General features: G+C 36.7%; 1 protein-coding gene across 1 annotated transcript; it reads right to left on the bottom strand.

Annotated features, from left to right (window-relative positions):
* SLC25A46 (solute carrier family 25 member 46) lies at positions 1-22,057 on the bottom strand. The gene is made up of 8 exons (XM_061188047.1): positions 21,646-22,057; positions 19,047-19,089; positions 18,171-18,228; positions 15,932-16,009; positions 15,378-15,478; positions 8,167-8,223; positions 6,873-6,930; positions 1-2,515 (listed from the first exon to the last, which is right to left on the bottom strand). Exons 1-8 carry the CDS (start codon positions 21,929-21,931, stop codon positions 1,937-1,939), a joined length of 1,260 nt encoding a protein of 419 aa, XP_061044030.1. The 5' UTR covers positions 21,932-22,057; the 3' UTR covers positions 1-1,936.
* Between the last annotated feature and the right edge of the window lie 4,477 nt (positions 22,058-26,534).

Genomic DNA, 26,534 nt, shown 5'->3' with positions numbered 1-26,534 from the left:
AGATTTTCACTAGTAGATACTTGATTCCATTCAGATTCTGTTCTTCTAGAAATTTTCTGAAACTTGAAATTTTCAGACGTTTACTCTTGTCTGAAACTATCTTCTTTGATTATGATAAAAAGGAAAGGTTTTTAGGAAGTTGGACATATTATAAACATCTAAAAATTTACTTAGTAATTCAAAAGCAATGAGAACAATTTAAATGCTGTAAACTGGACAAGGTAAACCATAATCTGGACGAGTACAACTTGTGTTTAATTTTATTTTCTCTCTCATGGTAGAATGGAAAAATGGAAAACTTACATGTTTTAGTCATTAAAAAAAAAAAAACCACACATACACAAGATAGTAGAGAGAGTTGCCACAAATGTATTGTTTCACACTTTTTGGATGTCATTTTTTGGTTCCAACATTATTAATCACAAAAAGTAACCATTTCGCTGACATTTAGTAAGTAAAATAGATCTCAGTAAAATAGAACCTGCATTCTAGGTTGGACAACATCAGTGCAAAGTCACTGTACTTCAGTGTGCTAAATGGTTCCTAGTAAAACTGATCATTCACATGAGGAAATGAAACTTTAATGATGGATTAATCAAATGCATATCATTTTACTATATGAAGAGCCTCACCCACCAAATTCAATTTAGGAACAGACAGAATTTTTTTTATTAAACTGATGACCAACTTTTTTGCTTATTATTTGTTGAAATGTACTTCTTTTCATAACCCATAAAAAGCAAGGAAAAACTTCCTTTAAGGTTTCTATTTTTCATCAGTATTCATCCAAACAACTTTCAGTAAAAGGTGATAAGGATAAACCTGCATTTCCCTTTATGTATATCTAGTTTGGAGAATGAAACTATGAACAAAAACTAAAAGAAAATAAAAATTGAAGCCATCATTTAATGATGACTTTATGGAAGGCAAGAGGCACAAATTCCCAGGTGAATTTTAATCGCGTCTCCTCTAAGCCAAGTCATTCAGAAACGAATGGCAAGTGACATTCACTTTAGTACACAATTTGTAAATGTGGAAGCAGGAATAGTTGTCATGATTATTTTATATTCTATCTCTGTTAAAAGTGGCTCTAAAAACAGTCTGATGATTCATAAGGCTGGATAAGCAAATCAAACTTTATGACATATGACAAATTCTAAGTTGCTGGCACTGAAACGGTGGGTTTGCATATGGACAAGTAAGCTGTTTGCCTTAAATCTTTGGGGTACCTTGGCTTTTAATGTTTTGTTCGGATATTCAAGCAGAAAATACATAACTGCATTTTATACAGTAAGCTGATCTAAGAGTGGAAAATTTGTAGGGATGAAGGAAATTCCAAGTTATATGTACGCATATAAGTGGCTTTATATAATAAATGTACAGCCATTAAAGTTATACAGGGACAGTGCAATTTAAAACTCTCAGCTCCTGTTTACAGATTGCCAAATCTAATCCTTTTTGTCCATGTTACTGATAACATAACTTATTTGCATAAAGGTAAACTATGACCTCTTGCTACTATACACTGTATTAAGAATGACATACCAATATCAATCTAGAAGAAGGTGAACTAAACATGTAATAAACATTAAAGTCATATGAAATAAATTCAGCTCTGTGAGATTTTGTTTTCAGTTTGCTGACAAAATTTTGCTTCTTCCCGAGATCATTTTTAGTTCAGCATTAGTGCTACACTAGCTAGAATTTAATTCATATGAGTGTCTTTATTCAGTTTTCAAATTTGGAATACCTTGAATCCAAAATATATACCAATAACCTTTTTAAAAAGTGAAGAGTCAATATAATCAGCATGGACTTTTTCTACCAGTTTCATTTTCTAATCCATTTCCCACCAACGGTATTTCACTCTTATCCCTCATAATCTCATAATGAAGTATCCAGACGATGTCTTTCAGACTAACCAGGAATCTAAATCTCAAACACTATTTTGAAGAAGTGTAGAGTAAATAATCTTGGTAATCTGTAAAACAGCTGCGTGCAGCGTGTACTGTATTACAACAGCACCAAACCCTTTATAAAAACCAAGCATTCCTTCTTCCTGCCTTATGGTATTGATACAGTCTCTCATTCCCTCATACTGTGTATTAATTGGAAGCACTTCATAGCCAAGGTCTGTATTGTCAATTATTGTGCGTGTTCCTTGAATGTGAAGGCGGTGCAAAACTGTTTCCAATGGGTAAAGTATAACATCAGAGCAAAGACTGGCAGCAAAGTTAGCAATAAGCTCTGGAAAATAAGCATCCAACATACTCTGCACCGGGCTAGTGCTCCCAGCTAGGTGGCTATGATAAGTCTTTCTCTTTAGAATTAGCAGGACAATCTTCTGAATGACTGAGCTGATGACATAATGAAGAACCCCATGCAGCACCGTAGGGAAGATCAAGGAAAGAAGCGGAAGTAGTCGTTTGCTGTGAGGCACTCCCAAGCCTATCACTCTTCCAATTCCTTCTTTAATACATTCCAAAATTCCAGTATTGTCTCGAATTATCTCACTCTGAAATGAAAATGATGAAATGAGTAAAAGTTAACATCTGCTTATTCTGCCACAAAGAAGCATTCTTTCTAGGTGCCTTTTAAATCCTAATTTTCTGGCTAAAGAGGAAAAATATCAATGGTTTGCAAACTTCAAATGTTATCTAGGCATTAGATTCTTTTTTCAAATAAAATTTCACAAAACAGATAGCAGTGAAGCTGGGAGCTCTTCTTTTTGGGGGAGGGAAACAGGGGAAGAGATGTGGAGGGTGACACACCTGGTTTCCCCACCCTCAAGAACCTCCTTAGGACACATTTTGAAAAGCAACAAATATTGTACATGACATTGAAGAGGTAGCACAGTGCTTGGAGTTCTTAAGCATTGCTTTAAAACCCACCTCCATTATGTACTTACTGGTCATGTGACCATGGGCAACTTACTTAACTTCTCCTAAGAGTCAGTTTACTGTTCCATAAAAATGGAATTAGGCCTACCTACCTTTTATGCACAGAGTTGCTGGGAGCATTAAATGAGAAAAGGCCTGGTACCCAGAATGCACTCAATAAACATGAGTCATTATCATCTGCATTGTCTCTGCTTTTTTACAATTATGGGCATATGTGTAAGGAAGTTTGTGATACTGGTTACAGAGGCACGGACAGGCAGAAAAGGAACAACTAAGAGGCCAATTTGGCTGCAGCAATGACTGAAGAAGAGAACAGCAAAAAATGAAGTTAAAAAGGTAGTCAGGGGCCATACCATGCCACTGTGCAGACCTTGGCCTCCAGTCAGATAGGAAGTGCCTAGTTGGTTTTAAGCATAAGATGGGTAAGATACAATTTATGTTATACTGGCTGTTGTGTAGAGGAGAATGAGAGCAGAGGCTGAGAAACCAGTTAAAGATATGATGGTGGATTGGTCTAGCAGGTAGCAAAGGAAATAAAATGCTGCAACTGTGCTTTTATCCTAAAATTAGAGCCAATAGGAATTACTGGTAGATTTGATTTGGGGTGAGAAAAAGAAAAGACAAGGATGACCTCAAAGCTGTTGGCCAGAGGAAGTGGAGGAATAGCAGTGCCTTTTACTGAGCTGGACAATATTCCTGGGGTAGCAATTTGGGGGAGAAGATCAAGAATTCAGAAATGTTAAGTCTAAGGTGTAAACTCCAAGTGGAGTTTATAATCTAGACTACAAGGAAAAGGTCCGAGCTGCACATACAAATGTGAGAGTTTACAGTGAAGAGAACATATTTAAAACCATGAGACTAAAATGAGCTCACCTAACCTAATCCATTTACCTGCCTCTGGCCCCCTTCCCACTCCAGTCTATTTTTAATACAGCAGCCAAAGAGATCCTATTAAAGACATAAGTTAGATCATGTCACTCTTTGCTCAAACCTACCAAAGACTTTCCATCTCCCTCAAAGTAAAGCCAAATTATTACAGTGATCTTCAGTGTCCTGTGTGATCTCTCTCCCTGTTACCTCTCAGACCTCATCTCCTCTTGTTCTCCCTTCCTTAGTCAGCTTCAACTGTATTGGCCTTCTTTTTGCTCCTCAAACACGTAAGATATAATCCTACCTCAGGTCCTTTGCACTTGCTTTCCCTCTGCTTAGAATGTTCTTCTCCCAAATATCCATGTAGTTCTTATGTTCAGACCTTTACTCAAATGACTTTTGCTTCTGAGAACTTTCCTGATCTTAAAAAAGTAGTAACATCCCTTGCTACCCATTACACATCTTATTTAATTTCCTTGTTTTATTTTTTAGCACTTAGCACCATGAAGTATCCTTTTGTTTATCTTGTTTATGTCCATCTTCCCCACAGGAATGTAAGTGCCATGAGGGCAGAAAGTTTTTGTTTGCTATGTTATCCCCAGGGTCTATAACAGTGCCTGATATAGGTTAGCACTCAATAAATGAATTTAATTCATTTATTTAAAATTTAAAATTTTAAAATGAGCTTTTAAAAAAAATTAGCAGTTAAGAAAGATTAGCTGAAAGGTAAAGTCAGTAAAAACCTTGATTTAATACTATGCTGAGAAGTCTGAAATTGATCTCAGAGAATATGAGTCAACGTGGATCCTTAACCATCAAAAGGATATAAGCACCGCAACTTAAGAACACTAATCTTGCATGAATATGTAGAATGGACTTTAAAATGCAGGAAACAGAACAAAGATTCTTAGTAAAGACAACAGATCACTAGGAAGTTCATATTGAAGAATGGTGGTGTTCTTTAGGAGATCTATATATAAATGTGTATTTTTCAAGGGAAAGACTGTTCTCAAAGAGGTCTGAGCTCCCCAGACAGGCAAAAAACCACTGAACATGGTAGGAAGAAAGAAGCTGATGTAACAAGAAGGAAAGAGAATGGTGGCCTACCGGTGGGGAGGAGCAGACAATCTCAGATACTCCCTGAAGTTAGAACTGAGAAGGCATGATGGCTGATTGGTTATGAAGGATGAAAGAAATATGAAAATCAAGACTTTCGTAATTTTTAGATTCATATAAATGTGAGAGTTAAAAGGATTCATGCAAGTAAATGAGTTCTCCAGGACAGTGAATATGGGATACAAAGCAGAGAGGGTCAAGGACTGTGCCTTGGAGCTACAGGAGAAGAGATGGTAAGAGGTTACTAAAAGAAAAGGAGGATGTTCAAGAGAGTAGAAATTGAAGGGAAAAAAAGAGAACTAGAAAATCAGACAAAAGGAGTCAAAAGGAGGCGGTCAGCAGGTGGAACCTGGGGCAGAAAAAAACAGGGCATTTGGGTTAAAAAAACAAAACAAAACAAAATGAACATATAGTGAGCTGGGCACTTTACATAAATAATTCACTTAATTTTTATAATTCAGTTAATAAAATACTATTCCCATTTTATGGATGAGAAAATTAAGATTTAAAAAAGGTTAGGACATCTGCTTAAAGTCACAGATCTAATTTAAGTAGAGAAATGTGACTGTGATACGGGTCTGCATAAAGCTAAAACTTGTTTTCCCCCAATATATCACGCTGTTCCGTTGTTTTTCCTTAAATAATTATCTTCCTGCTATTTTTTCCCCTTATCTATAAAATGAGGCTATGTCATAAAGTGATAATTCTGTAAGCTGCAGCCCCATACAAAGGTTATATCCTTTCACATTGCCAAATGCAAGGGGATAGGAGACAATATTTGGGTAGCAAGATGTTAACTTCAGTTACTAATTCTAAAAAATAAACACATAAAAAATCAACAATAGGTTCTGCCCCCAACCCACCCCCAACTGAATCTCTGCCCTGGGGTTTGAAGGCAAGCAGGTAAATGGGAAACACATAAAGAACTTCCTTCCTCAATTTGTGCCACGCTCCACTGCACTGTGTAGTGAAGCGAGAAAGGTCCGTGATGGTTCTGGAGTTCCTTCACCATTTGGTCCAATTTGTATTGTAATAAGTCAATGTTTCTAAAGTCGTGCAGGAAGATGGGGTCATTATGAGTTTATGCATGAATAAAGTTTTTTCTGCCTTTAAAAAAAAAAAAAAAAGAAAAAGAAAAACAACGATATGGCCAGAAAAGCAATTAAGTGGAAAAGAGTAATTAGAAAAGGAAAGGCTGATCCAATGAGGTTTTATAGAGAGGAAAGTCATAAGTGCTGATTATGACAAAGAAAAAAATATGCTAGAGGATCTGATGTTGGAGACAGAAGACAGGTGGTAGACAGTTAGTTGGATTTTGTGTACAGGGTAAAGTTAAGCTAGCTCTCTTACAGTTTTAAATACAGGAACGGTATGTGAGAAAGTACATTAATTCAATGTACTTGAAGTGCCACCATGTGGTTAGAAATAGTGAAACAATTTAAAATGCTAGCAGGAGATTGCTTTTGCTTTGTAGTATATACTAAACACCATAGCATCAAATGTTCCTTAAAAGGCATATTTAAAAAGAATGCTGTTAGTAAACTACCTATGGGGACTACCTTCTCACTGTTAGGATGATTATCCATCATGTTTTATGTTCAGGTAATTAGTAATTTATTGTCTGATAAGCCATATTTGAGTTATTAAAAAGTTGGAGAAAAAAACAAAACCAAAAAACAACCCTATAGATTTTTTTGTATTCAGAGCAGGTCATAGGCTGCTTTCTGAGATATCTGAGTGAAGAGTACAGCTGTCTGTGTAAGGGATAAAAAGAATTAAAAGTGTGAAGTAAATTCGCAAAGGAAACAGGCACACCAGCAATGTGCCTAGTATATAATCTTTGATATATGTATGGTATCTGAGAAAAAAAAATATTTTTAGAAGGATACTGTCTTAAATTTTTCTGTTATACTATCAGACATACACAATATACTGAATATTCCAAAAACATTTTTAATTAAAAAGTGACAGGAAAAAATAGCTCACCTGTACTGTTTCGATTAGACTTGCTGAATAAAAAGGCATTGCCACTATATAAGTTAGGCTGTAGAAATTAAAACAAACTTATCAGTATACTGAAACAAGATGCTTACACTAAATTTTTTAATATCTACATTAATACATCAACATAATTTATATTCAAGCTTGAATAATATCTTCAAGGTTTTTAACTATTAATACCTATAGCCTAAAGATACTTCAGAGACCTGTAACATAAGATGCTTTACTCAACAATTAGAGATGAAAAGTTAAGTATTAATAATAACACAGTGACAGCCTATAAAGAAAATTATTTTAAAACAGTAAAATGTAGGCTTGTTTATGATTCACTGTTTGGACATCTACCTGCACATAGCTAATGTAACCTGTAAATCTGATACCTAAAATTTAGGTTGAGGGATCCATTCCACTGCTTGCCATTTAGTGATATCTGAACAAGGCTACTGTTCTGCTACTGTCCTGTCTATTATCATTATCCATTCCCAGATTTCCCACCCAGCAGAGCTAAGCCAGTCTTCCATGGTAAGTGAAGTCCCCTTTTATTATTAAAAAACAATATTGTACAGCTTTGCAAAGTTGCCTCCTATTGCCACTGTTTAGACATAGTAATATTACAACTTTGCAAACCTGCAAAATATAGTTATTTAAAATAATGTCAAGTTGGGACTTACCTAACCCTATGGGCCAGGTCCTGGCAAGTAGTGGTTTTCAAGGTGAATGGAACATCACTAAGTAATAATGTGCTGGAATGTCCCACAGAGGGAGCCAGCAAGCTGGGGGGTTTCCAATTCCCAATCTTCAAAAAAAATTAAGAAGTGAAGAGTAAAATTGTAATCTATAAAAATGGTCAGTGTTGTAAAGTCACTAAGTGCCTTTAGGACTACGCTTTAATGACACTAAGGTTTTGAGTTTACTCATCACCTTACAAATAAATTTGTATGTCTGCTTACTAAGAGAATAATGATAATAATAATGAGTAATAATTTTCCTGGCAATTCAGGTTTAACAAGTTGAAGATCTTTGCTAACTTCCTAAGAACACAAAGAAAAATTAGGTTGTGATTTTAGCCTTTCCAATTAGAAAGGTTATTTAAAAGATAACATATATTTCAGGATTTTATTCCTAAACTCTATGTTACTTTTCTGATTAAGTTCTAGTCCCACAAATATTTCATTGCTCTACTTTCCTTCACTTTGTTTATTTAATAAGCTTTTTTTTCAGTTCTAACACTATAAAAATGGATGTAAGTTTCAATATAAATGCTGCTTTTGATACTTACGATTTCAGTAGAAGGTGTTCTCCTATTTGTTTAGGATTCCATTTATGTGAAATCTCCCTAAAAAATAAATAAAATAAAAGCCATGTTTTTTAAAACATCTTGAATTAGCTTAAGCTTTAAAAAAGTAATCAATTTTTAATTTTTTTTAATCTGTAGAAGAAATATATTCTCATGATGAACATTTTCCTTTTTGGGACCCGTCAAACAATTACAGTGGGTTGAAAAGAGAAAAAACATAGAAGGTCTTTCTGTATGTGCTGACAGAAGGGGATGACAGAGGAGGAAGAGTTATAACTGATTATAAAAATGAACATGAGACATTAGATAAGATACAAAAATGATAGACTGAGGAAAACAATGGACAGGGAAGAGAAAGAGAAACAATAAAATAGGATAAAGGAATGAAAAAAGCTTTAAAATGTATTTAAGAACGAGAATTAGAAAACAAAACAAAATTAAGTAACTGTAATGCAGAATGACACATACATTTGTATAGCCCCTAATTTTCAAAGTGCCTTTACTTATTAAGCTGACATTACTTTTGTGACCTTTATTATATTCTATTATCTTTTTCAGCTCCTACTATATGCCAGGCATTGTGCAAAGCACTCTGCATAAATTACTTCTAACCCTCACAATGAACCTATAACCCCCAATTTCATAGATGAGGAAATCGGCTCAGAGATGGTTCATAACTTACCCAAACCAAGCAACTAGTTAGCGGTGCAACTGGGTCTAAACCCTGGTCTGTATGACTTGAAGTCTATACTATCTGCCTGTACTGCCTCTCATCTCATTTGATACAAGAAGGAATCCTGTGAGATAAGCAGAGCAGGTACTGTCCTATTTCTTTTACTTATGAGAAAAATAAAGGTCAAAAAGATCACAGGGATATGTTCAAAGGAGAGAGGCAGAATGCCAGGTCTGGAACCAAGGTCTAGGACTGCATGCTTCCTACTATTTAGGTTACCTTTGGAAACCAGAAAAGAGAGAAGAAAAAGAAGAGAGGCAAGCTGAATGAAGAACAAAAAGGGAGAAAGTTGTATCAAGAGAAAAGGCAAAAAGGAGAAAAGAACATGGAGAATAAAAGGGAAAGTAAAAAGGAGGAGGGTGGGGTGAGGGGGCGATGAAAAGGCAGACAGAGGGGATGGAAGGGAGGGGAGGGGAGGAAGGAAGGCAGAGTAACAGAGAAAAGGAAAATGTAAAATAAAGGGGTGCCACCAGCTCCCCTGATGACATTGGCACCCATGTACCACGGCCACAGCAGGAACCTGAGAAAAACATTTTCTATTTGAAATGAGTAAGTATGACAATCGTAAGGAGACAAAGGAATATATTTTATACTAAAAAGGTAAAGGAAATTAATCACTGATAATGTAAGTGCTCTAAAAACAAACTCAGTACACTTATGGCATGGGTGGTATGTGAACTTTTCTACATTTTCTAGGAGACTGAAAGGTCTGCAGAGAAACTTTTAGACAACAGAACAACCATCTCTGATTCATATAAGACCTTAGAGAGTGTTCTGAGTCACATTCTGATTAAATTAATACCAGAATACTATATGAGGCCTGAACAACTATCGAAAAATACAGCTGGAATGACATTTAATGATTAAGACGAAAATTGTAAAAAAAGATTAGGCTACTTAACTTACTGACAGTGACTTTATGATTATAAAACAAAATATGCTAAAAGTTTTGTAAATTTTCTGGGCACTGCTATTACTCTTACTATGGCCTCAGAAAGGGTTACCACAGGTTATTATGACATTAAGTTTGAGCACTCCATTAATATTATGGATAGATGGGCCTGTGACCTGCATTTCTGTAAGGACTGGGCCACCTTTCCTTTGAATACTAATTACTGCTGCCAGTTCGTAAGATCATTAGGATTAAGGTAAAAAGAGCGAAAAAAGAAATTTAGAATCAAGTATAAAAAAAAACCTGAGACGCTCTTCCTGGTATCTACTTTCTACTCCTTTATAAAATGTGTAAAACTTATTGCCACAGCTCTAGAAATTTAAATTAGCACATTTAAATGCTTCAGGAAAAAGGGCAGTGTAAAAATCTACTTGTGATTAAACCTTTTTATATTTCATCATCAAATACCAAAATATATATTTAACTCGCTATTTTCACAAGCAAAAACTGCCCTTCAAATGAGCAACAAAATTAAGTGACTTGCTTTTTATCAAAGTTTTTCATTTGACAGACTAACGCACATACTCCCATGCATAATTAATACACAAAAGCAACAGAATTTTTAAATAACGCTCTATTTATACAGTCTTTACTTTCCATTGCCTCTTATTTTCCCATGCTCAAACAGCTGCCCTCTTAAAAAAAAAAAATCTTCCCTCAATCTAACCCGAGCCCCTCATCTTCCAGCTCCTTCTCTTCATCTCTCCTCTTCACAGATGACTGTCTAAACTTGCTATTTCCATGTCCTAGCTTCCCACTCACCTCTGAACCCATTCCAAATTGGCTTCTACCCTATTATTCTACGAAAACAGCTCTTGCCAAGGTCCCCATGACCTCCACATCACTAAATCAAATAGGCATTTTAAGGTTGTGCTTTATTTGACCTTTCAGCAGCCAACATGCACTTGTGTTCTTCCCTCCTTCTGGAAGCACTCCCTGCCCCTGTATTCCACTATCCCATACTCTTCTGGTTTTTCTCCTCTCTTCTGGTCTCTACTTTTGACTCCTTTGCAGGGGCATTTTTCTTAACTCAGCAACCTATTCTGGAGTTCCTAAAGGCTCAAGCCCTGTTCTTTTCTTACTATATAAGTTACATTCCTTCCCCAGGCAATCTTACCCAAGATGATGCTTCAGAACCTCCCAAATCTATTATCTTCAGTTTAGACTTCTCTCTGTGTCAAAATGAACTTGTCCAAAATCAAACTTATGACTTTTCTTTCTTACTCTTAGACTCTTTTACTGTTCCCTAATTGAGAACTTAATCAGAAAGGAAATCTAGTGAATTGGAGAAAGAGTTCATTGTATTTAAAATGGAATGTGTTTAAAGTCAGTGAATTCAGAGGAGTCATTAGGAGAAACAGACAACATGAGGAGAAAACAGTAAAACAGTACTGGTACAACTACAAATGTGAGATGAGTCAAACTAAGCTGGAGTTCAACTAAATGGATTCTGTGAGAGACTGAACTATACAGGTAGCCTTGGTTAGAGGTGCTCCTTATGTTAATGATTTGAGAAATGCCACATGAAAGGAAAGGGTACTTCAGGGTAGAGCAACACAAAGTCTAACTCACTCCACCTGGGGGAAGGTTTGGGGAAGGATTTAGGAGGGATCTGAACAGTAGATAAAGAAAGAGATCACAGATGATGATCATTTTTTTTAAAAGTAATAAATACTGAGAAACTATAATGTGATCAGATCACAAATTCAGATGTGATCATAATCAGTATAAAAAAATATTGGTGAATCCAGACTCTCTCACCTATTGTACCTAGTGATCACCATGAACCTCAGTCTCAGAGACCCTAGAGCTTATCCTCCACAAGTGGTAACTTCTGTGAAATGCTTTGGGTTTCTGCTTTAATACTGTGTCTGCTATGACTTTGTTTTCCCCTAAGAAAAGTCAACCTTGCCCAAATAAGTTAGAATTAAAAAAAAAAAAAAAGTTTACACTGTATGTCTGAGAATGGCTTTATTTGGCATCTAGTTACACAAGCCAAAATCCTAGAAGTCATCCTTGACACCTTGTCTATCATCAACCAACTTTAATCCATCACCAAGTTCCATCAATTTTACCTAAATATATCTCAAAATCATCCATTTACATCCATCTCAAAAGATAACATCCTAGTCCTAGTTACCATATTTCTCACCTAGATTGTGATAGCTTATGAACATGTATCCTTTTCTCTACTTTGGTCCTCCTGCAATCTTTTCATCTCCACTTACAATGACCCTTTAAAAACATAAATCTGATCACGTCATTGATTCCTGCTTAAAACTCCTCAATATTCTTAAAGTGGCCTACAAGGCCAAGCACAGATTGGCTCTTGCTCTCCATCCTGCTCTCTGAGCTCAAACCCTATGAGCCTTCCCTCAATTACACGAATTCTCCACACTCCCCCTGCCACATTGCCTCCGCACCAACTGGTCTGTGTCTCCTGAATGCCACTCGGATCGCAGCTTAAGTGTCATTTTATTAGGGACACTGTTCCTAACACTCTAATACTGTCACAGAACCATATTCTTTTCTTTTAGAGAACAAGTCTCAGTCTGTAATTATTCATTCATTAGTGGGATTATTTTACTTAACATATGTCCCTTACACTAGATCCCAAGCTTCATGGTCACAGGTACCTTTTGTTTCTTCTCCTCACTGTATACCTAATTTCTAGCACAGAACCTAGCACATAGTAGGGACTCAGGAAGTATGAGCTAAATAAATAAATGAAGTAATGAGTGAGATTTACCACAAAAATTTAACCCAAGTAGAATACCACAAAGATAACCTTTTCTGTCTTCTTTAATAAGATTCAAAATGACCAAGAGAAAATACATACCCACACAACTGATGTGTCTGTATGTCTATAGGGTAAGAAAGTTAGATAATAAAATTTAACAAAATTTTGTGCCTTCTCATTCCCATTTCTCTTTTCCCTTCCCTTCAACCTGAAGTTAAAGTTACTACTTCATCTCTGCTTTAGAGAAATGGTGTTACTTGCCTAAGGTCCCAGAACTAAAAAGTGGAATAGTCAGGACCAACAGTGTTCTGACTGCAAATACAGAATTCTTTACTCTTTGCCGTATAGAAATTACTGAATTTTGTTAAATTTTTATAGAATTTTGTGTTTGTGGGAGAACTTCAAGAACATTTGATGACAAGTACTAAGTTTTGATCTTATCCTGTGATATGAAAAACAATGGGGTGAATAAAGTTAGCCAAGGGCAGAAATTCAGATTTTTTTAAGTATGAGAGGAAAAACTTAGCTGACAAAACATTTTTTGTTTTCTCTGTAACACTCAGCAAAGCTGTGTTACAGAAACTTCAAAGCTATGTGGTCCTTTGAAAGCAATCACACTGGCAAAAAGCCTGATATCAGTCTCTTCTGCCTTTATTTCCTTCCCTACAAAGACTGATTCTCAGATTGAGATGCTAGTGGCTGCACCTTCAACTACCTCACACTTCCTTGTCAATCCAAAAAATTCACCCTGCCAGGGGCCAATTTTGGAATAACAAACCACTCGGTCTTTAACTCCATCCCTGGGATTTACTGTTGATACAGAAAATCACAGAGTCCTGCCAAATAGCACCCAAACAAATTTATGATCTCCGACATTATCTCTTAACATTATTTTCATGTATTCCTTGTAAGGTCCCCTTTCTGTTACTCATAGCTGTGACTGTCTCAAATGTCTATCATTGTTCTCATGCTCTATCTAAATCACCCCAGTACTCATCCTTCTTTCACCTGTATCCTGTTTCAGAGAGAAAATATACCCAGAAGCAAACATTCCAATTTCTCTACCCTCTCCCTCCAAAAGAATCTACAATTCTGATTCTCCTCTCTTGGCTGTAGGCCACCACTGTCCTACAGCTTACTGCTGTTGTTAATTTGTTTTGTGAACATCTCTTACTATTACCTCTCCTACCACACACACACACACACACACACGCACACACACATGCACTCATACATCGCCCAGGATTCTGTCCTTGGTCCACTCTCTGTCATCTAGTCTACATGTCCTCCTTAGGGAAATTCATCCATCCTAAAGCTTCAACTGCCACTTTTGTGCCACAACATTCAAAGCTATGCCTCCAGCTTCAAATTGTCTCTGAGACTCTGATCCACAGTTCCAACCACTACTAGGCATGTCCCCCTAGATGTCTTGCATGAATCTCAAACTTTATTTATTTATTTATCCAAAAATATTTATTTATCCAAAAATATTTATTTATTTATTTGGCTTCATCAGGTCTTAGCTGGCAGCATGCGGGATCTTTGTTGCAGAGCGCGGGCATCTCTCGTTGTGGCATGCGGGCTTCTCTCTAATTGTAATGCTCGGGCTCTAGAGCACGTGGGCTCAGTAGTTGCAGCACGCGGGCTCAGTTGCCCTGCGGCATGTGGGATCTTAGTTCCCCGACCAGGGATCGAACCCGCGTCCCCTGCATTGGAAGGCGGATTCTTAACCACTGGACCACCAGGGAAGTCCCTCAAACTTCATTTATTGACAGTTACATTCCTTATCTTCTTTCCCACTCCAACTTACTCTTCTTTATGAATTCTCCAACTCAATTCCAATCTAGAAATCTGTCACTGCTGCTAATTCACTCTCCCATAATCCCATTCCCAATCTATCACCAATTATCTATTATACTTCAGAAATGTTTATCCAGCTCCTCCCTTCTGTTTTACTCCATAATTCAGACCCTTCTCCGTCTGGCCTAGATTACTGTAACAGTTCTCTGTTAAGTCTCTGTCTACAACACTCCATGTTGTAAAAAAACACTGCCACTTGAGAAATCCTTGATCAAAGAACCCATATATTAAACAAAAAGAAACAATCCCCCCCTTAGATTCCCAACTCCATAGACAATAAAGCCTAAGTCACTTACAAAGGCAGAACCATGCTTTAGTCTAGCACCTCAGCCTCTTTTCATGTTACTCTACTCCACACATGCCCAATATTCTAAGCACAAGACACTTCTTATCACCTGGATCTTCCAACTTCCATAAAATTGGGCATGCTGTCACCTCTACTTGCTCTCCTTCTCTGCCAAGTTATTTCCTACTCATAATTCCAGATCTAGCTCAGATTTCAGGCTGTTAAAAAAATCTCTGCCAATAAATCCACGCAAAGTGTCCCTTGCACTCTGAAAGGGGTTTGTTTAATTACGGCACTAATCACGATGTACTAAAATTTGCTTACATGTGTCTCCTTCACCAAACTAGCCACTTAAATAACAGGAATTGCTCACATACTCAGGTTTGTTCCTTAGTTGATAATTGTTGATATATAGCAGTAGGAGCTGAAAGAGCTCAAAAGATATTAGACCAGGAAGCATTTTCTTTATCACATACTAATTCCATATGATATAATTATGTATTCTCAGTTTCTTCTCTTAGCTACTTCAGGCAAGTTTTCAAATTCAAGGTATTTTTAGCAACTATCATATTTTGTCATATATTTAAAATGAAGCTAATCTGAGAAAATGCCAAAAAGGTACCTCGGTAAAGGTGTGAATTCACTGATTATTCCCTCTGCTCCAAGTGTGACTCCCTGAACAATAAATGTACTTCCCATTCCTTTCCAAAGAGCCCTTGGTCCCTAAAATGAACAAAATTTATGGTTATTTCTGTTAATGCCTAAAATAGAAACCAAAACAAGGTCTTAACACAACTTGATATTGAATGTTTACTGATATTTTCCAGTAAGGCATTATTCAAAAGGACATTTTAGTAAAGAACTACAACTAAAGTAAGTCCTATCATTATTTTAATATTTGTTGGGTGGCCTACATTTAGGTGAAGATAAACACTCCAATTAATTAAGTATCTCTAATATGGATTAAATACCCCTAATATTTAATTAATTTTGGCAAAGGTGTGAATTTACTGATTATTCAGTGATATCAAAAAGATGTCATCATGTTAAGTTAGTTTTAGTATAAGAGTTACAATATGTTTAATAACTAAAAGGAATTATTGTTGCTTTAATTATGACTAAGGCAAAATGGCACATTATAAATAACTTTAATGGAATGTACAGACTAATTCTCACCTGAGTTTTGTTGAAGCTGTACATAATATTAATGACTGTAAATGGAGTGAGATGATAATGCCGAGCATGGTAATTAACCTGTAAAAAAGATATTTCATGATTATTTTCTGTTATTGTCTTGTCAAGAAATAAAAAGGCATGAAAGATACAGTGGAGTCATAGCATAAACGAATGTTCAATTCTAAAGTCAGCATAAATTACACATAAGCAAAATTACTCTTGAAAGTGCTTTAAATAACTTAAAAGTACAGTACATGAGGTTATACAAATACAGCCCTGAAGACCAGTGTGCAATATACATAGTGATGTAGAATATATAATAAAGAGGGCCTTGGTGTTTGATATTTATGTTTCCTTAAACACCAGAATTACATTCAGTGTGGCAAAATGCTCATGCCATTAACACATAGGAACCACGAAGAACTCAGGGAACAGCAGATTCCTGTCTACCGACGGCGAGCAATAACAAGCTACAAACAATTGGTAAATTATGAAATCAGTATAGGGGGTCAGAACTAATACTTATTAAATGAAATAATAAAAAAGAAAGTATCAGAATGCATCATACATTCTGAAGGTATTATTTGCTAAAACATTTTTAAAAGTTACTCATATATAAGTATACACTGGATCACAATGTGATATTGTCACAATGTAAAATATATGCCTGAAATTCATTGTTCTAGCGTACATAACACTGTCAGTGCTATTTAAATAGCTATTTCTCTCTATATGCTTACTTTTTGGTGCTAAGCATAAACAGCTTAATTTTTAACTATTTCTATCTTTTCTAACTCAATTTTCAAAGAAGGTAAGTTATATTATAGGAGCTTTTCCCAGTGTGGTCCACTAGCCCTCAAGGGCCTCATTACCCTTTCAGGGGATTGACAAGTTCAAAATTATTTTCTTGATACTAAGGCATCATCTGCCTTTTTTATTGTGTTGACATTTTCAGTAAAACTGCAAAAGCAATGGTGGGTAAAATTACTCACTCCGTAGCATGAATGAAGGCAGTGGCACCAAACTATATTTTTGTACTTATTGTATTCTTTATCTGACTCACTTATAAAGAGGCAAAAGCCACTTTCCCTAAAGAATGCCCTTGGTGAAGCAGTAAGACACATTTATTTTATAAAATGCTGACTCTTGAGTACACATCATCTTTCTCATTAATATTTTGTGTGCTGCATAATGAAGATGGCTGTCATAAGGAAAAGAACTTGTCCGAGGGAGTTGTGAGCCTGAACTAACCACTTTTTTCATGGATCACCATTTTTTTCTGGAAAAACTAACAGAATATAGTTATTCACACTTGGGACAACATGTTTTTAAAACTGAACAAAGTGGGCTTGTTGATTAAACAACAACAACAACAATAGTATTTGTTGCCAATGATAAGTTTGAGCTTACAAGCAAAAATTATAATTCTGGAAAACCTATATCCACTATCAAGATCGTATGAAAACTGAAACACTTTTCTGGTGAGATTGGTAGCGATTTTAATGACGGTGGTCTTTTGATACTGTAAAATCAAATGTCATAACATTTAGATGATCTATATAATTCAGTAAATCAATATTTTTCAATTAATGCATGATGTAACAGAAGCATGCATGCGTAAAAAATCCATTCAACATGAAGTACAAATTAATAGATTTTAATGTAACAGGGTATAAAAAGTTAATTGACGTGGTTTCAGATTTCACACTGCAAATAACTTTTAAAAAGTTACCACTTATTGAGTTTTGGTATAGTATCAAAGAAGAATATCTGCCAATTACCGCTTGTTTCTTTCAAAAACAAAGTGTTGCAACAAATTGACTGTAGAAGCAGATGTGAAAATCTGGCTGCCTTCTATTATGCCAGACATTAAAGATATTTTCAAAAAAGTAATAGTGATTTTTCATAAAAAGGCTGTTTATGTCAATATCTAATGAGTTTATTAATATTTTAATGAATTAAACATATATATACATATGCATAAATTTTTCCAGTTTGGGGTTCTGAAATGGCAAATATTGACAGATATAATCCATATAAACAATTGTTCTTGGAGACCTCAATAATGTTTAAGACTTAAGAGCTTTCAAAGACCAAAAAGTTTGAGAACTGATATATTATACATTTTGGTGCATGTCACATGGGATAATGGTTACATGGTCTCAGTCATTTATCTGAGGTCTGTACTTCAAATCAGGGTTAGGATTACTGTTTAGAAAATCATAGAAAGTACATTTACCTGACATTGGCGGCGTAGAACAATGCAGGGATGGGCCAGTACATTTTCTGTAAAAAGACTTTAAAAGAATAATTTATAACATTTAATTTACAACACATATAAATCTGAATTTATTCTTGAAGAATCATGCATTATTTAAATTATGCATTTTTCTTAAAGTAAAAAAAAAATGTTTTCAAATGTCTAGACATGTTTGCAAATCACTGTACCAATAACAAGATTCAATATGAAAAAAACTAAAGCCAGATTCGCAAACTGGTAAGCAAAAGCAACAACATATAATATTAATATGTACAGTATAAAGATGAAACTACATCTTGTATGCCTGATATGGAAAACTTCTTTCCTAGACAATTTAAATGCCCCTTTCCATTTCTTTCAGAGGATGTCCTATGAACAAAGTTCCTATCAGAAGAGCCATCTACCCTATAAATGCTGTAAATTTTGGTTTTTATGTACTTTGCACTTAAGTTATATGGACTTTAATGACCATGTAAGTAACACCTAGATGCTATGTTGCTAAATATCTTGTTATAATTTTAATGTTCAGCAAAAAGGTTCAATGCACAATTACTTGTTTTTGGAAGGGGAGACAAGATTAGATTTTATTTTATTCTTTGGATAGACACATGAAACTTCTTACAATATTCCTTACAAGATTACTTTGTGTTTATAAAATTGAATGACTATTCTCTATCCTTACTGGGGAAAAAAATCAAGTTATCGATTTTAAATAATAATTTTTTTCTGCAAAATATTTTTCAATATTTAACTACTGCTCTAAAGAAAGCAATACTAATTACCCAACATTATAAATTACATTAAAGAAAGAACTTTAAATAAAAACTTGAATTAAAAATCTTTAGACAAAATTACCTTGCAAGTCCAATACCAAATCCAGCAAATCTATTCAACTGTTCTAAAACAGAAGGAATAAGATTACTCATAACCATTATTTAGGTTTACTGTGAAAACAACAAAAAGTATTTTCTTTTTAACATGATATTCATTTAAACTCCATGTACCAAAATCAAATTCTGATAGGGGCCAGAGAGGCCATCTGAGGAAGTGAAGAGCTCTGTGGAGGCTTGTGGCAAGTTGCAAGGTGTATACCTTCTAAAGGCCCAACTGCTTTTCAGCTCCAATCCATTGTTGCCACATGGGACTCTGAGTCCAAGGTTTCAAAGCTGTGATTTTTCTAAAGCGATATTCTCATTTTTATATAGCATCTTCCAATCTTAAAATACTAGCAACTATTTTAAAAAGCGTTAAAATGTTGTGTGGACCAAATCAAACACATTTGCAGGTAGAATCTAAGGGCTACCAGTTTTCAACTTCTGACTACAAATAATTTAAAATTTTTTCTAGAGAAGACTCTGACTGATACTTTCACCAACTTTACCTCCCATGTTGTAAAATTCGTCCTTCACTGTTACTGATGGAGAGCATCTATGTTAAGCCACTAGTTGCAAGCAAAAAAACCCATGAAAATTATTAAATTGAAAGAGCACTTAGGGTAACTGAAATGGGTAAATAAGGCTCTCTTCTCTATTTCCCCAAGTTTTAAATACTTTGATACTAGCTGCTTAATTAGGTCTCGGTGATAGACTATTGCGTACATATGTACTATAGCTGATGGCATATCTATAGTCTTATTAGAAGAGTTTACAGCTGGAAAATTCCTATGCATATATCAAAACAGAAAATAAAATCTTTTTCTCCTTAATTGGAAAACTTAAAATCATAATGGTGAAATATCACAACCCCAAGAGACCAGACATTAAATTTCAGCTATAATACAATATTCACAAGGGATAAGTTTTCTCTCATCCTCTTGTCTCCCTCCCCTCTCTTCTCCAATCCCTCCCTCTCATCTCTGCTCTTTTGAATGAAGTAATGCCCTCACTATTCCCTGACAGACAGAACAAGGTCACATAAACAGTCTCTGGGGAAACCACTTGGTTCTCTATTGCCTTGAAAAACGTGCAAGGTAGAGAGAAGCTTCTTTTGCCCAATGAAGATACTTTCCTTCTTTCAGCTTTTCCCTTTTTGTGTGTGTACGGGTCATCTGCTAATATTAACAGAAAATACCACTGACATTTTCTGGAAGGTGTTAGGAAGGTTTACTATTGTTAACTGTGTAAGTCTCTCAGGCTTCTATCCTCTTTGCAAAGTTATTCACCAGCCTCTAAACTGCTGCAAAAAAACCCAACAAAACCCGGTTATGAAGTGCTCCTCCTCACTGTAACCATCAAAGCATACATTATGAAAAGATAAAAACATCAGCTTTACTGCCTAAGAAGGCAACTGTGTAGCAATCGTACATTCATTTTGAATCATTTATAACTTTCCAGCACATCTTCTGGGACCTGTAGAAAAAAAAAAAACTAGACAGAGTGAAAAAACTAATTGTATGACACTGAGTAAGTCACTGATCCTCCTCCATCTATCCTCACTGGATGACATTTGAAGTCTATTCCTCCCAGCAACCCAAATCAAATAAATATTACTGTATTTCCAAGTCAAAATCAAAGAAATGAGAATACAATTTATGTCTGGAATATACATAATATTTAAGGATATAATCTATTATTCTAACAATTTCAGGAGAATGGGAAGATGCAGGCATTATTTCCATTTTACGAATACAGCAGATGTTGACAATATCTAGATCGTACAGTGTTGAAATTAAAACAAGTCTTCTGACATCCTACAGAGAATAATTATGTCTTGATTCCAAAGTCTTATCTTGAAAATCTCTTAGTGATTTTGACTTTTTAGTGGAGTTAAGTCAGAGAAAGAAAGCAGGAGGTGGGAAAATACAGGGGTAGTTTGGGGATCTAGAACAGATACAATTCCTATGAGTAAATGGAAAAAGGAAAGATACACTTTTAGCCTACTGTGTGCTCCATACTGTACTAGGCATTACTCACACCTCATTTTTTTGACACTTATAAAACCCTGAGTTATTCTTCTACACACCTTAAAGATGAGAACACTAAGAAATCACAGAGGTTAAGAAAGTCTCTCAGCTTTTAAGAGTGGTAGAGCCAGATTTGAGCCCAAGACTGCCTTTGCTGGAAATACTTCTCTTTCCTTCCACATTTCAAGGAAATACAGCTGTTGGTCAATTAGGTATTTTTCACATGATTCCCAATAAACAGTAGACCATTTCCTTCTTTCTTGATTCAGGTCATGGAATGTAATACGCCAAAACCCTCCGAAATCCTACCACGCAGACCACAGCTAAGGCAGTCATCTTGTTTTGGAGGTGATCCCGGACAAAACATTGGTGTGAAGAAGCGGGATGAGGCCCGCTTCAGGGTCAGAGGACGAAAGGAGGGCAGAGGGTGTGGCGCGCGATAGGCCGGGAGGCCCGGGAGGCGGGACCCTCCGCGTGGCTTCCGGGGTCTGCAGGACCCGTGCTGCGTCTCCCCACTCCACCCGCCCCTACCGTGCGCCCCAGGTCCCTCACCGCTGCTCTGCCCGGGCACGCTGCCGCCGCCGCCGCCGCCGGGAAAGGGTTCCTCCGCTGGACCCTCGAGCGGGGTGGAGGGGGCGGGCACACCGTAGGGCGGGCTCTTCTCGCCCCAGTGCAGGTTGCGGCTACCCGGGATGTCTGGGGGAGTTGTCACCCAGTGGCTCAGGTCCGACGCGGAGCTGAAGGACCTTGCAGGGAAAGCACCGCCAAAGCCCTGCTCATCCCGGGCACCACTCCGATAGCCCAAGCCATCGAATCCGTCCGGGCGCCGCGGATGCATCGCAGGCGGGGCAGGATGAGAAGGGCCCACCCGGAGCCCACCACCCCTGGGGCCACGGCGACCTCGGGCCACACAGCTTTTCCTCCTCGGCAGTCGCCGCGTCTGGGAAATTCTGACAACCGGAAGTCACGTTACAAACCCGGAAGTTCATGGAGCACGTGATCGTAGTCTCTTCCGGCGGCCATTAGAGACACGGTTGCTAAGGTGACGCGGCAGTAACTCTTAAAACTGCGGCCCTTAGGTAGGGAGTAGGAAAATGACTGTGAGGTTAATGAAACACAGTACCGAGAGATGCTGTGACGGAATTGGGGCAAGAGGTGCGGCCTGGATGAGAGGAGATCGAATAAAGATGTTTCCTAGAGGGAGTTGACGCGTGGGTGGAGCTGACGCCAGAAATCGGATCACAGCCAGAAATGCCCCGCCCCACACAAAGGCCCCAGGTCTAGCTCTTTTATTTCTTCGCTGGGCTGGTGCCCCGCCTGCCAGGAAGGAGCTATTAGAGATTAGAGTTGCGGGATGTTTGTACATCTGGCTTTGCCTCCCGCACTTAGCGTTTTGGGTAAAATCTATTGAGAGATCTGGTTCGGCCCAGTGAACCCAAAAGTATTGTGGACGGCTAGAGCAAGCGTTAGAATAGAACATCGCGGGAGAAAATCCTCTTCCCCTCCCCTCCCCAATCCACCCCAAGAATATAAACTGTTCTCCGGGATTTAGGAATTAAGCATTTTGCTTTTCTGAGGCCACAAAACAACTATAAATAGTTTTCTGTAGCTTTTTCTTTTTCTTTCTGCTGCATCTAAATCACTCAGGGTATTTAAATCCAAAACGATACTGTTCAAAATCGAGACCCTAGTTAAAAAATTAAGAGGACTTCTAAAGAGAGTCTCCTACTACGTGTTTTCATCAGCTCCATGGGCTCTTCTGGCAGTATCTCTCTCCCTAGATCTGAACGAACCTAACATGGGTTCTTCCTGTGTCCCTTCTGACCCATTGGACTCCCAGGATTCTGAGGGCTTTCAGAAGAGAACCCTGACGCACTATTCTGAATCTTCCAGAAGCCAACCTTTTTAAAAAGTGATTATCAACTTTGCCTTGAGTAGATTGGCATTCTTAAATTGAGTTGTAATGTGGCTTGGGCAAATGTATTGAGTCATTTCCTTAGTAAGTGTATCCAGTATTACTCGAGTACTAATACCAAATTACTGTGTACCTAATATCAAATTAGTTACTGGACGTAATAAAAATATTTCTGTGTTCCTTAAGAATGATTGGCTCAAGATTGGGATTGGCTCAGGTCCAAAACATATTGTTTATTAAAAGAAGGAGAAAAAGGCCTGTGTGTGTGTGTATACATCTCATATAAAAACAATGGCATCTCACAATTTCACATCTACGTCAGTGGAGAAAGGATGAGTTATTAAAAAGAGGACAGTTGGGTAGCCACTTGAGGGGAAGAAACAACAGCCTCACCTCACAGCTTACTCCCAGATGAATTCCAGCTGTAATATATTGTGGTTTTTTTTCTTTAGTTTTTGAAGATTGCATATTGGAAGAAAATAATTGGTGAATAGTTTTCAAATAGTGGATTGGAAAACTGTCTAAAAGTGACAGCAAAGTCAAAAGCCATGTAGGGAAAGAGTAATCAACCTGACCATATAAAATTTAAATTTCTACATGATAAAAAAGTAAAAACATAATAATCAAAATTTAAAGACAGGGGCTTCCCTGGTGGCGCAGTGGTTAGGAATCCGCCCGCCAATGCAAGGGACACGGGTTCGTGCCCTGGTCCGGGAGGATCCCACATGCCGCGGAGCGACTAGGCCCGTGAGCCACAACTACTGAGCCTGCGCGTCTGGAGCCTGTGCCCCGCAATGGGAGAGGCCGCGACAGTGAGAGGCCCGCGCACTGCGATGAAGAGTGGCCCCTGCTCGCGCAACTGGAGAAGGCCCTTGCACAGAAACGAGGACCCAACACAGCCAAAAATAAATAAATAAATTAATTAATTAATTAAAAAAAAAAAAAAATTTAAAGACAAACCACAAACTGGGAAAATTACATTTTAACATGGTTTAGACAATGGGTTACTTTATTGTAAAAAAGAGCTCTTACCAGTAAGGGAAAATTAGTAGAAATGTAAGCAAAGGACATGAAGAGGCAATTTATTAAAAAAAAGAAATGCAAATGGATAATAGTTACATGAACAAATATCTGCCCTCTAGTAACTGAAGAAAGGCAAATTTGAATAATAACCATTTTTTCTCTATAAAAATGACAGTGTTTAAAAGGGAAATGTACATTATTATGCAAAGTGAGAAAAAGCTCTCATTCATTTCTGGAATGGTATAAAATATAATAACGTTTTGATGGAGGGAAGTTTGGCAGTTTGTATCAAAAACCATAAAAATGATATCTTTTGACTCCTAAATCTTAGGAAACACATATAGGGTGTAAATATTTACTTATGCACATGTTCATGACATAATTGCCCATAATAGGAAAAATTGTCAGGATTTTAAATATCAAGTAATTATTATGCATTAATAATTAAAATGGTACATCCATATGGTCCTTTAATCAACATACATTTATTGAGCACCTAACTGTACCAGGTACTGTTCTAAGCAATGTGGATAAAGTGATGAATAAGCCAGATGAAGTCCCTGCTTTGTTGGAACTGACATTCTTTTTGGGAGGCAAAAAACAGGTAAATATATCGTGTCAAATAATGAAACAAACATATACTACGATGTTAGGTAATGACATGTATTATATTTTAAAAATTAAATGATAGAGGCAGAGTTTTTAGATTGGGTGGTCAAGGAAGATTATTGAAATAAAGATGATTTCTCTGAGGAAATAATCTTTAAACAGATCTAAATGAACTGAAAGAGTGAGCCATGTATGACTATCTGGGAGAAAAATTTTCAAGGCAGAGCTAAGTATAAGGTCCTGATGACAAACTAGGTAGCCAGTGAGCAAGGACTCACTGAGAGCTGAAAGGAGGGCAGGGGCCAAATTTTGCAGGGCCTTGTTGGTGATAGACAAGAATTTAGGTTTTTTTAAGGTGACCTTAATGATGTTCTAGAAGGATCAACCTGGCTTCCGTATGGGGCAAAAGTGGAAGTCTATACTTGGCAGGCCATTGCAAGCTGCTGAGGTAAGAGATAGTAGTAATCTGATGGAGACTGATAGTGGTGAAGGAGGTGACAAGGGCTAGAGTCAGCATGTTTAAAGATTACAAGAGAGATATCAGATGACAACTGGACATGTTAAAAATATTGTGCACAGTATGATTTCACTTTTGTAAAAATAATAATAAAGATGCACACACAATGAAAGGATCTATGTTACATCTGGGTGTAGGATTGCTTATGAGTTTTATTTTTTTACTTTGCATTTTCTAATTGTTCTAAAATAGGGTTTTTATTTTTGCTAAGAAGAAAAATTATTTTCAAAAAAATTAATAGATTTAATTATGGGACACGTAATTCTCTATAGCATTTAAAAAGAATGGCCAATATGCCTTTTATGAGATTAACGGTATAGTATTTGTATTATCTGTTTTGGCATAACAAATTACCCCCAAACCAAGCAGCTTAAAACCTTTGTTATCTCGTAGTTTCTGTAATTCGAGAATTTGGAAGTGGCTTAGATTAGTAGTTCTGGCTCAGGGTTTCTCAGGATGTTGCAGTCCAGACTTCAACTTGGGGTACAGTCATTTTAGACTTGACTGGGCTTGACTGGGACTGGAGGATCCATTTCTAAGATATCTTGCAAAACTAATCGTGGAATTCTTGCTGGTTTGTTGTTAGGAGGTCTCAATACCTTGCCACATGGATCTCTCCATAGAACTTCTCAAGTGTCCTCATAACAAGACAGCTGGCTCCTTCCCAGAGCAAATGATCTTAGAGAGAGCAGGGATGAAGGCACACTCTCTTTTATGACCTAATCCCACCTCATCACTCCTGCCACTTTCTATACTGTAGAAGTGAGTCACTAAATCCAATCCATCACTCAAGGGGAAGGGATATAGCTTCATCTTTAGAAGGGAGGGTTATCAAACAATTTGTGTTCATATTTTAAAGTCACCACAATTAAACCATTATATAACAATTAATGGATAGAAGATATTGTAAGCACCAAAAATTATTAGGAACATTTTCACACAATCATTAATAGAATGATATGGATTAAAATTTTTATCTTGTTCCTTAGTAAATAGATATGAAAGATTAGTTTTTGGGAAAAGAATCATATGATAGAAATATTTATAATCATGAAATAGTATAATAGATATTTTTGAGTCCAATCATTATTCACTTAGATTTGAGTCAAAATACAAGTGAAGATTAGCAGACTATTTTGACAGTTTTCAAGAGTTGGCACAGAATGATATGACCTGCTAAACAAAAGTACAGAACAAGCAGGTCTTCATTTATACTAATATTTTACTCAGAAATTCTGACACTGAATAAATTCAGCTCACAGGATAAAATAAAAATCATCTACATTTCTATTCAAGAATTCACCCAGCACTACTTATTAAGCATGTACTATGTTTAAGTCACTGTATTAGGAACTGTGATGCAGCTACCATTTTCGA

The sequence above is a fragment of the Eubalaena glacialis genome, chromosome 4, assembly GCF_028564815.1.
Source record: "Eubalaena glacialis isolate mEubGla1 chromosome 4, mEubGla1.1.hap2.+ XY, whole genome shotgun sequence".
NCBI lineage: Eukaryota > Metazoa > Chordata > Mammalia > Artiodactyla > Balaenidae > Eubalaena > Eubalaena glacialis.
Note: the sequence above shows the minus strand (reverse complement) of the source record. Positions and strands in the feature narration are given on the sequence as shown.

Excerpts from the sequence above, each read along its gene's own strand:
- SLC25A46 (XM_061188047.1), bottom strand. The coding sequence starts at position 21,931 with ATGCATCCGCGGCGCCCGGACGGATTCGATGGCTTGGGCTATCGGAGT. Across the intron at positions 15,479-15,931 it reads ACAGCTTCAACAAAACTCAG|GGACCAAGGGCTCTTTGGAA; the intron begins GTGAGAATTAGT and ends TGTTCATTTTAG. Across the intron at positions 2,516-6,872 it reads GTCTAATCGAAACAGTACAG|AGTGAGATAATTCGAGACAA; the intron begins GTGAGCTATTTT and ends TTTTCATTTCAG.